The sequence below is a fragment of the Rhinolophus ferrumequinum genome, chromosome 20 (assembly GCF_004115265.2).
Source record: "Rhinolophus ferrumequinum isolate MPI-CBG mRhiFer1 chromosome 20, mRhiFer1_v1.p, whole genome shotgun sequence".
In the NCBI taxonomy this organism is placed as follows: Eukaryota; Metazoa; Chordata; class Mammalia; order Chiroptera; family Rhinolophidae; genus Rhinolophus; species Rhinolophus ferrumequinum.
Window position 1 is genome coordinate 51,129,806 of NC_046303.1, and position 12,480 is coordinate 51,142,285.

Here is a 12,480-nt window from a genome sequence, read left to right on the forward strand (position 1 = left end):
GACGACTGAAAAAAAAAACAAAAAACTTTCTCACTATGCTTGCCAAACAAAAGGTATTTGTGCAGAAGGAGCATTCAGAGTTGAACAAAGCTTTCATCTGGTCTTCTTAGTAATGCATTCTAGCTTTAGATGCAAATGTTAAGCTGGCTGCAGAGAAGAATGAACTTTGAAAGACCCAAATCCCAAGCAGTTGAGAATCTTCCCAGAGCAGCAAAACTGATGGTGTGGAAATAACTGCACTAATCTATAGTCACAAAATGTGCAATGACTTTCTCCTCTAAATACCCTGGGTCAGGGACTATAGGGAGCATGATAGGTGCCCTGCCTGGATCTTCCTGTCTGCCAGCTGCTGTGGTATCGGCTGCCAAAGGCTCACAGCTGTCCCCTTCTCCAAGAAACTGGACTCAGCCACCTTGTCCGGGAGTTCATGTACTCACTACGGGCCGGGAAGGGGGTGGTGAGCCTATAGCCAACATCTTGGGCACACAGGCCCACCACTTTGCATCCAGGAAGAATCAATCCGTAATGTGCTGTAATTCATGTTGCAGAGCTCCCTGTGGGGTCGAGCTGAAGCCGCTCTTCAGTGGAGACCACATCCATGCTTGGGGCCTTCCCTGTCCTCTCTCCTCTTCTCCTCTGCGCAGGCCCTCAATAAATTAGGTGCACCTGAATCCCTGTCTCAGCTTCTGCTTGTAGGAAATCTGATCTAAAATCAGGCTGGAGGGCTCTACTGAGGTTTCTGACAGTTTGCCAAGATCAGCTTCCTCTCTTGACTTCTTTTCAGGCTTCAGGATTTTCATATATATGTGAAAATACACACACACACACACACACACACACACGCACACACACATACATATATGAGGTGTGATCAAACAATATGGTGAATGTTTGATCAAACAATATGGTGAATGTTTGATCAAACAATATGGTGAATGTTTAAATTAAAAAAAAATGTCTTACAGTAAAAGACACATTGCCATTAATCCCCCTCAAAATACTCCCCTTTGCTTTGAACACTCTTATCCCATTGTTCTTGTCACTTTCTGAAGCGGTTCTGGAAGTCCTCTTTCGTGAGTGTCTTTAGTTGCGCTTTCATGGCTGCCTCAATGTCCTGAATCATTTTGACTTTGGGGAAGAACCAGAAGTTGCATGGTGCCAGATCTGGTGAATAAGGTGGATGAGGACACACTGCAATGTTTTTATTTGACAGAAATTGCCATATCAGAAGCGATGTGTGACATGGAGTGTTGTCATGATGGAGGATGATTTACGGCACACTTTAAAACACACTTTCTCTCAACCATAGCTCACACTCGACTGACTGTACCAAACAAGTTGAAACTTGTCACACATTGTTTCTAAGGTTTGATGAGCCACCTCCGGTGTTGAAGGTCCCTGCCTTTCTGTTGGATGGCACTCGGCAGCAGCATTCACCATATTTGGTGATCACAACAGAAAGGCTCCGTGTCACACATCGCTCAGAGAGTGGGTGACAAATGGATAAGTTGGATGGATGCATTTAATACAGCATCAAGTGATAATCTTTGGAGTTTACAAAGTTTAGAAATACTTAGGATATGGATTTTAACTGAGGAACAACTTGGCTCTTATAAATTTGAGTTTTATAACTATTATTATTAATTATAATAACATCCCCTCATGACTTAGGACTTCCTTATTTTCTTCCTTTCTTTACTCTGCATTGGTCCCCAAGTTTTAGCTTTTTCTCCTGAATTAAATCTGTTGGATATGATTTTCTTTCTTTGTAATTTGTATGTTGGTGCATGGGCATAGTTCTATTTAAAGCTCCTCAGCAGAAAATATGAATTGTATGGATATGGGAATCACAATAGTTTAAATTTCCCATTCAAGAGTTTGTTTTTATTTTCTACTTTGTTTCTATCCTGATATGGTAGAAGCTCACCACAATATTACATCGTCCTCTGGGTACAGGCGTTAGCTTACCTTTGGTTAAGGTTGCCAGGGAAAATACAAATCACCCAGTTCTAATTGAATTTCAGAGAAACAATAAATAAATTTTTAGTATAAGTATGTCTCATTTGAGGGTAACATTTGGGACATATTTACATGATATTCAAATTTAACTGGGTGTCCTGTTTCTTTCTTTCCTTCCTTCTTTTATTCTTTCTTTCTTTTCCTTTTTGCTAAATCTTGCAACTCTACCTTTGGTAAAATAATCTTAAAACAATGGCTTTCTTTGTTGTTAAAATCCCATATACACCTGCCTCACGTTGAATTCTATAGTAGATGATGAAATAACAAAGTTCCAGGGTATAAATTTAAAATGTTCAATGGTTAAAAACTGAACTTTGAAGACAAAATTCACAAGCTATGGATATACAGCTAATTTAAATCAAGGGTCAACAAACTTCCTGTCAAAGTCCAGATAGCAAATATTTTTGGCTTTGCGGCGTTAAGGTCTCTGTTACAACTACTCAGCTCTGCCTTTGTAGCTTGAGAGCAGCCATAGATAACATGTAAACAAAAAGGCATGGCTGTGTCCCAGGAACATTTGCAGCCTGTAGATTGCCAATTTAATCATGATAGAAGATTCTCAGAAATATTTAAAAATACAGTTTTAACAAAGCAATTTGATTTTTATACACAAAATTACTTTTAAAAAATCCTAAACAATTCTACATAATTTTGCTGAAAGTGAGATGAAACTGGTACTTTCATATATTACCGATCATCCTGAAAATTAATTGGAGAATACCTTCCAGAAATTAACTTGATAAGTTATTTCAAGAGCCATAAAACTTTGGGTAAAGTAGGACTATATTTTAAAATATTTAAAAAATATGTACCAGCTATACATAGTAGTAAAAAATAGAAGCAACTTAAATGATCATGAGTAGGGAAATAGATGAGTAAATTATGTAAATTTACTCGATGCCCAAACTCTGTTCCATGAGAAGCCTGGGCCTAAGATTGTTCACAGAGTGAGAAATTTGGAAGGAATGACTGTGGCTCAACACTGTGGGAGAAAGATGCTGAAAGAAATCACTCAAGGGAATATTACACGTGGTTCCTAAAAATGATGAGAAGACTACATAAGCACTATAAGAAAATGCTTATGATGTAATGTGAAGTGAATAAAATCCACATATATACTGTCAGAGCACTTTGATTACAAGGATATACAAGCATAGCCTGTATAAAACAGGAACTTGCAAGATGACAATAATTAAAGTCCAAGTCTGTAACGCCAGGACCCTGGCGTGGCGCAGAGGAGGGACTCGGGAATCAGATGGTCTGGCTCCGACTCCTGACTCCTTACTCGGTGGCTCTGTGACCCTGTACCCCGGTTCTATTGCCTTGAAATGAGGGTAACAACAGCACCTACCTTACAGAGTTGTTGACTGTGTAAGACTACACAATAGAATATGTAAAACACTTCAGACGCTTACTGGTACATACTGTTTAGTAAGATTTGTGACTGTTATTAGGTGACTTACAGAGAATAGGTGATTTTTTGAAGGAAACAGATACAATCATATTTCTGAAGAAATATTTCACCAGAGAATCAAAAATTAGAACTATAATGGAGCGCGGCTCAGAAGGAAGCCCATAAAGCTCTGTGATACTTACGGAATCAACAAGGATGTATGAATGAGCATGGGACCTGCCTTGCAAAGGCTGGGAAAAGTAGACATCTATGGAATATTGTGTATCTGGTTCTAAACAGATGGGTGTAGGAAGAAGCACAATCCTGTAGTAAGAGAAATAAAGCAAAAATTCAGTTACAAAAGTACAATTACATACTCTAAGCAGCCACAGTATTTGGTGGTGTTTCACTTTGTGCAATGCGGGTTCCACTGTGGGGCGGAGGCCAGGTGTGGGTCTCGACCAGCTCAGACGGGTTGGGTGGACAGTAAATTCACATTCAGGTTCTCCACGGCTCTTCAGAGGTTGTGCCAAATAGCGAAGCCCTAGGAACTGTTGGCCCTGGGCTGTCATGACTGCTCTGAAGGACAAAGGTCCTTCATCCTGTCTACCATGCTGCCACCAACAGGCTTTCTGTTGTATTTTGCCCTAAATCTCTGATAAGGCAAAATTAGTGGCCTCAAAATCAGGAGCATTTTACCTCATAAACTCTCAGCTGAGATAACTCAAGCTGAATATTTTACTCCTATAGCATTTCACTTTCTCACATCAAGGCCATCGGGGGAAAGGAGCATTCTTTAGTCTTCTTTAATACACCTCTTCTCCCAATTAGTTCCTGGATACAAATTACGGATAGATAAACACAATTCTAAGAAACCTTCAATGTTTGAGTACAGGTCCCAAGCTTACCTGGAAGCCACTGGTAAGGCAAAAGACTGAGGCTTTAGCGGTAGGGTCTGGTGTGTACAGTGCTCTCTCCCTCCAGGGGCTTTAACCACGATCTGGACAGTCCAGTCAGCTGTGGACTAGACAGGCATGACATGAAAGCAAGTCACTGTGAGGACGCAGGAGCCTGTGGTGCATAACCTAATGCATAATGCATGGAATCGAACTGGCAGCCCAACCCACTTGGAAAATACAATTCTGGAGTTAAAAGAAGTCTTAGACGTTCACTCCCAAGCCCAGCTCTCCGGCCATAGCTACAGCTCACAGGCCTGGAAAAACCCGGCACTCCTGACAAGTCTGATCTTTAACCTGTCTCCCAAAGAGTCGATTAATTTATCGTGTCCCTGGATCACAGAACAAATATAAAAATTTGGAATCCTTCACGAAAATATATATATTCTGATCACGTATATATTATTATACAAACATATAAATTACATGATTTAATATTATTTAATAATTATTATACTAGATTACTAGAGATATTTATGCATCTAAATATAGCCTTACAACTTGGAAAAGCTTTTTATAGCTCTTAGAGATGTGTCCTCTCTTTTGAAAAGTATATATATATATATATATATATATATATGTATATATATGACTGCATGAACTTTGACCTGGTGAGTATGACAAAGTTCATGAAGTCCCTTAGTGAGAAATAGAGAATTATGTCATATCTCTGCTCATATAACACACAGTGAGCAGTTCCAGAATGTGACCCCTGGAAGGACCATGGGGCTCTGAGACCCCCCCCTCCACCCTCAGCCATGTAGGATATCTTTCGCGGGAGATGGTCTGTGAGGTTTCAGATTATCAAAGAAAAGGTTATACTAAGAAAAGATTAGGAACTACTGCTCTAGATCAAGTGTTTTTCTAATTTTCTATTCTGTCTTAGATATTTCTCAAAAGGCGGGGGAGGGGTAGTAAGGCAGTGGGAGGCCAGAGAGGCAGCCTGTAGTTTTTCTCTTGTTTCAGCGGAAAAATCCAAATGCAAATAAATGCCTCTTCTGCATCTTTTAAGTTTGAATCTCTGCACATGTTAGTTTATTTATTAATCTTGCTCCCAGGAGAGCAAGATTTGTGTTATTTTAGTTATTTATCATTCTTATGCAAACATTCCATCACCACTTCCTTAGATATAGGGCCTAAAATATTTGACTCCAGCGTTAGCTTCTCTCCCTGGAATAAGACATGTGTGCACATGGCTCACCGAGTTTCTTTAAGATCTTTAGGAAACACTTTGGTGTGTAATGCTCTCCAGATGTTCTACTTTTTGCAAATCATTTTATGATAAACCTATCATATCTTACTAGAGTAAGACTGAAATGGAAACACTTAGTTCGAGGATGCAGTTCAGCTTTTCACCTCCGAAGACATTGGACTTACAGCATACCTGCGTTTCATAGCGAATGGCCACAGTGAAGTCCATGGGAAAGGGAACGTTGCTGACAGTAAATCTTAAGCCAGCCCCTGGGAGAACCCTGGCAAATCCAGGTCCAGTCCACGTGACAGGCGTCCCAGGAACCGGCTCTCGGAAAACAACGTGAACAGCAGGCACCTGGCCAAAAGTCACTGAGCCCTGAAATCAGAAAGAAATGTACATAGCTTTGCCTGCAGTCAAGGCCTGGAACAGTTTAGAGAAAAAGATAAAAACACGCCCACGCTTTCCCTGATGTATATATGATCCATGTGAGTCACGGATAAATTATTCCACCCAGGATACAGTCCAGAATACAGCTGAGAATAATGCGCTCAGTCTGCAGCTTTGGAACATATGTCACTATATGGAATGACTGATTTGAACGCAATGTCACTGGAAACCATCTGAATTTTAAGTATCCCATGTGCTAATGAACTGAGCAAATTCCACATTGATGACCTTGGGTTTTCTCAGATATGACTAGGATTCTGGCCAAAAAGTGGAGGGGAAGAAAAGACTCCCACGCCTACTTCACAGATTTTGCCTAAATGTGCATGATGACAATGAGAAAACCCACATGGATTTATTGCTTAGGTATTTCTCCCATGCAAACATGAGAAGCGGTCTTCTATCTTCTTGGGGCAGATAAGCACAAAACTCCTAATGCCATTGATTGATTAGCATCCCTGACAGGCCCGGTACTGGATGTCAGCCTGGGGCCATCTGGACCTTGCAGATAATTTTTCCTTAATGGCTTTTGCATCTGCCTCGCCACACTCACAGCCTCCACTGAAATTCTGTCTCTTGTTACTTTTGCCTGTATCGCTGCAACAGTCTCTTGGCTGTTCTCTCCATTCTCTCCCTAGTCCAGGACGTATTACACACCGCTGCCAACAAACATTTCAGACTCTTTCTAACTGCCAACAGAATCACACCCAAATCACTTAGCTTGCAGCTCAGGTCGCTCTGTGATCTACCCAAACTTCTCTTCATTTGATAAATGTTTATTTGGTAACAATTCAGTGCCAGCCTCTGAGTTAAGAATGCCGAGATGAATAGGACAGAGTCCCTGCCACAGAGGAGCTTAGAATCTTGCACTGGAGACAGAAATGTAAATAAGAAATTATACCACCAGATTAGGTTTCAACAGACAGCAGTATATGTGAACTCATCTATATGCAATGTTTTTCAAACATAACAAAAAACACTCTCACAGCAGACACTATTGGTGCCCCTCTGGGGTCCCCTTTACTGACTGGTACACCCATCTCCCAGCTGGGGTGTCTGTGGCTTCTAACAGCTCACAGGTGCCCCCCTTCTCTGGAGAATTGACCTTCTACACCCTCCATCCCCCACTTTCACCTCCAAAGGGAGCTCAAGACAAAGGCTGGCCCTGTTGTCTCAAGGGGAAGGACAGCTTCATCTGCAGTTTATGCTTCTGACCGTGTGGATCAACCCAAGGTTTGTTTTACCGGAGACCACATCTTACTCTTTCCTTTTCTCTGTCTTGTTTTCTTCACTCCTTTAAAGAGTTTTCCCGAAGAACACTGACTTAATAAATCACATGCACTGGAATCCAGTCTTAGCCTCTGTGTCCATGGCACCTGACCTGAGACAGTTGGTACCACACAGTTTACCTAAAAGTAGATTCAAAGAGGTAGTCCAGAGATGGCTGCTGGACTGTTCGGTTGGCGACCAGAACCCCAGTGAGTCACATGTCCTGATGGTCCCTGGGGAGCAGGAGCGGAGCCCCTGCTAAAACTGTCATCTGTGGAGAAGTGGGGCAGGATAAAGGGGGAATTGACATGAGTAATATGCTGGCATTGAGAGATATGGGGAAATAGTAATTATAAGACTGTGGAGAGAAAAGGACAGGCTCAGGGCAATCACTCACCGAGTTAGAGCAAAGACTGAGAATCACAGGGCTTCTTGGTGGCATTTAAATAGATTCTCATCTCCTTGAATTATAAGGCAGGAAGAACTGAAGGTCAGGCATAGACTTAACTGTACGAGCAGCGGGGCTTCAGAGAAGGCTGAATAATCAGCCTGGGGAAGTCGCCTGTGCCAAAGTCAGGCCCTGCACAGGGAGGCAGTGGGATCTTGTGACATGGCTGATGCACATGAACACCTGCACCCCCGAGGCTCCTGAGCACTCTTGGACTGTACACACAACGCACTCACTCCCACTGGGAGTGCAGACCCTGCCTCTCTCCACCCCTGACACATTTGATGACAACGCGAAAACCTCAGATGACGCAAGCGTCTTAAAACAAACTGTCTCCTTCCCCAGGCCCTGCCTGCACTACTCCTTCTGACCTCTTGCCTGACCATTAGGGTCAAATTTCAGCAAGACCTGACTGGGAAAGTGCAAGGTCTCTGAGAGGGACCCAGTTAACCTGAACTGGTAGCAAGTGGGAGCGAATGGCTGGGTATGGACCCTGAGGGAGTTAGACCAACGGGGCAGAATATGAAACTGGGTAAGGAGAGTTCATTGATTTGGGGGTCACCAGTGGTATAGGATTTAACAGCCTGGCAAGGGCCCGGAGCCCTGGGAGACGGATCGAATGTGTTGCTGGAATAGCTCTTGGAAGCTTGGCAAAAGTTGTGGCCCAGGGTAAAGAAGCAGGGCTTCCAGAACTGCTATAGTGTGCTGTGGAGAAAGGAATACGAGACTCAAAGAAGCAGGCATGCTAGAATGGCTCTAAGATACAAGACCGGAAAAACCACCAATTGACTATTTTTTTTTTTGGAGATCTGGAGGGTACTGCATTTATCAAGACAGCAAGGAATCGACTGGTGAAGGGGCAGCAACATCACCGAGAAGCTGAATATTGGGTATCTGCTACAGGCTGGTGGGAAAAACCATTACAAAACCGAGCTCCTTTGTATCAACGCGGAAGACGGGACCCCAGGCTATCAAAGGCTGGGTAGCACTTAACTCTCAGAAGCAAGATGGGTATGTATGATTACAATGGACAGCAGGCTGGACTAGGAGACAAGGGGCCTGACTCACAGGGTCTTCTGTGTTGATGAGTAATAGAACACAGGATTCGCAGGAGCCAGACAGATGAGCAGTCAACAAAAGTGCTGCTTAATACATGTAATCGAAAGTGACCAAATACGAACTAGCAGAGGCGGGGGTCAGCTGCCCTAGTGGAAATACATGATCCTTTGCCAGATTTCTAGATCTGAGCACTTGTCAGACCCAGAACCCAGTGACTGAGAGGCCAGGTCCCCATGAAGGAAGACTCTTTAACATCACAATAAGTGTGACTCTCACTTATTTCACAAAGAGATCTAAGGTTGTTTATTTGAGTTCATTGGGGAAGGGGAGATACCTAGAATTTCCAAGGGTTAGTGGATACAGGATCAGAGTTGATGCTGATAACCAGGTACCCAAAGTGCTATCATTGTCCCCATTAGAACTGGGGCACATAAGGGTCAGGTGACAAATGTTGTCCTGGCCCAGGTCCTTCTCACAGTGGACAGCCTGGGTGTGCTGAACCACACACTGATCGTTTCCTCCAATTCCTAGACCCGTTACTGGAATGGACCTGCTTAGCAGCGGACATTGATTCTTTGACCTGTAGGGTAAGAGCTCTTACAGTAGAAAGTGCCAAGCATAAACTTGTGAAATGCCCAACCTATACCCAACCCCCACCAAGCCAAGATAGTGAGTAAAAAACAATGTTGCAAATTAGAGGCATCTTTAAAATGCCACTCTCAAGACTTGGTGGTGGTTCCTATCACATCCCCATTACAAACGTAACCAAGTTGTAGCCCCACTTGTGTCTGTTGTACTGGATGGAGTATCTTTACTAGACTAGACAAACATCACCCAGGTCCATGATACGCAGCTACTGAAATGCAAAATGTGTTCTTTTCCATCCCCATGAAGAAGGAACAGAAGCAATTTGCATTTACTTGGGATGGGTAGTAGTATATATTCAGTCTTGTCCCAAGGCTGTTAAGTCTCCTGTCCTCTGTCACAGTACAGCCCAAAAGCAAAAGACTATCCAGATATTCCACAAAAGAGCACACTGATTCCCTGTACTGAAGAATAGAGAGGTGGGTCCTTTGATCAAAGGTGGTATTATATGGCCTCCCACAGTGAGAATCAGACACGGTGGCCTTGGTGAGCACCACTCTGAGTGCTCACGGAGTATCTGAGAAAACATAACATCTCCTCAGCCCAAGGGACCCACTTTACAGCAAAATAAGTGTGACAGAGGTCATGTGACTGGGGGAGCTCTCCTCCTTTACAAACCATGCCACCCAGAAGATGCTGATCTGAGATGGCAGTGGAATGGCGCCCCCTAAAGATGCATCAGCTTCACTAGCTTGGAAGCCATGCCTTGTGAGATGGTCAGTATTCTTCCTGATGTTCTTTACTCCTTAAGCCATTGGCCTATCTGTGACGCTGTGTCCCCAAAAGGGAGAAAACATGGATTGGGAACCAAGGAGGAGTAGCTAAGCTCACTGTCACTCCCAGTGAGTATGGGAATTTGGGCTTCTTGTCCTTGCAATATTAGGCTCCATGGGTTTGTAAAGGAGGAGAGCTCCCCCAGTCACATGGTTGAGCAGGGACAAAGAATTCCACTATTCTTAAAGTTATGGCTGCTCATGCCTGTAGACCAGCAGCAGGGGAAAGAATCCCCATTAGTTATCGGGCTGTTGCTGTATAATGGGAACGCAGAGAATATGTACAGCCCTGAGGTGAGCCCTGAGGTGCCTCTGGCGCTCCCATACATGCGGCCTGCTAAGGGCATGGTAACCAGGGGCTCAGATCCCGGAGGGATGAGGGTCCAGGTCACCTCACCAAAAAGTGCTAGTTGGGGATGAGAGGAGCCTAGAATGGGTGGCATGAAGGGAGCAGAGGGTGTGTGTCGGTTACAACCTGGGACCAACGGCAGCAGCAGGAGGCTAATCTCCTTTTGTAAATTTCCCCAGGAACGGTGACCAGTGAGAACGTCAGCAGAATCCTGGTGAAGCCTGGCTGCACAGAGTGAATTTAATGTAAGAAGCAAATGGGCAGGGTCAGCTTCACGTGCAGGAGCGTGTGGAGCTGCACAGGCCCCGCACTCAGAAGGGCCCATGCTGGGTTCAAGGCCCTGCTGTCACCATTTAAAAATAATAACTTTATCCTTGAACTTGTTTTGGAAGTGAAATGCCTTGGGATGAAGGAGCACGCATATGAGAAGAAGAGATACGCACAGTATGTCTGCTTCCTTGCTGCGCCGTTTCCATACAGTGCACATGCCCCTGAGCATAGGATTTAAGGGGACCTACTATGCACAGGCGTAGTGAGACTCCAAGAGAGTACAAAGAAAGCATGTTACATCTATGACTGAGTAAGCTGCGGTGCCGACAGCTCTAAGAAGCCAAGCTTTCTGTTCCAACCAGAACTTGAAAGGAGAAAGAAAGCAAAGGCATTCCAAGAAACACACACACTAGCCAACTACTTACACTGAAGATGATGACTAGAAGGAAAGAGAAAGATAGGGCAACTCCTAGTTTCTTTTGCTTTCAGTCCTTCCTGACTCCTCAGTAAGCTGAAAGCAGAGTGTTGGTAGCACACGTATCATGACGTGAAAGACAAACAGTGGAGTCGGTTTTGTGTAACGTTCCCATTATTCTCGGAAGAACAAAATACATACGCGCATATGACTACAAACTACAAACTGTAATTTCAGTGATGACACGTATGAGTTAGATGTGCTGATGTTTGCAGTTCAGATTGGTATTTCACGATATGTAGATGAATATTATAATTTATACTGGTAATTTAAATGTTTAATATTGCTTTACTTAGAATGATATTAAACAGCAAATAAAAAACACTTTGACAAGTCAAAAGAGACTATGGAATAAAGTAAAAAGCTTTATATTTTCCTCCCTTCATTGGCTATTTTCCCTACTGAACAAGGGGCCCTGCATTTCCATTTTGCCCTGGGCCCTGTATGTGGGTGTCAGCATGCAAGAAGTGGACTTTAGTTGATGTTGTTACGGTACTGCCAGGTCCCGTTTCCTGGGCCAGCAGCTCCCATGACGGTTGGCGGATGTCGCGCTCTGCCACTCCCTTCTCTGAGAATTGCCTTTGGCCCATGGGAGCCATCTCTCCCGGGAGGTGACCTGGATCTGCCCTCATAGCCCACAGTCATGACTGACTGATATGGGACAGAATACAGTAGGCCGGCCCTTGGGCCTCAAGGGAGGGAAAACTTTCGGTGCCATTTATATTTCTGAGCTAGACTCTACCCCGGGGCCCATCCTTGCCTCAGTTTCCACCCTCCCCAGCCTACTGCCCTCGCTCCCTTACAGGTTTCTCCTGCTGACCACTCCCTCAGTAAACACATACACACGAATCTCTGCTTCCAGGAACCCATTCTGACAGTACACGTGCTCAGGCACACAAACACGTTTATCTAAAACGGAAACAAAAGTTTCACCAAAAACTGCCCTTGTTTTGTATTCTTCTGTGTGCTAAGCTGACCCTGTCCATTGATTTCATCACCTGCTTACTAATAGGCATGACCTACAGATTGAAAACTACGGATCTGTGGGACCTCAGAGACGGAAGTAATTATGTTTGGATGTCAGGGCAGGGAATGTCAGAAAAAAGAAAAAGCTGAATTAGGTCTTCAGGGATGAGTAGAAGGTTTACAAATCAATAATACAGAGGTGGTCATTCCAGGAAGAGT

At 43.8% G+C, this 12,480-nt stretch overlaps 1 protein-coding gene across 1 annotated transcript in view; it reads right to left on the bottom strand.

Moving 5' to 3' along the window:
* LAMB4 (laminin subunit beta 4) overlaps window positions 1–12,480 on the bottom strand; it is a 125,625-nt gene that overhangs the window by 39,613 nt on the left and 73,532 nt on the right. Inside the window, exons 18-20 of the mRNA XM_033088035.1 lie at window positions 5,753–5,938; window positions 4,321–4,436; window positions 3,616–3,736 (exon numbers count right to left, since the gene is read on the bottom strand). Of these exons, the coding sequence (XP_032943926.1) occupies window positions 3,616–3,736; window positions 4,321–4,436; window positions 5,753–5,938 (423 nt within the window). The remainder of the gene's footprint in view (window positions 1–3,615; window positions 3,737–4,320; window positions 4,437–5,752; window positions 5,939–12,480) is intronic.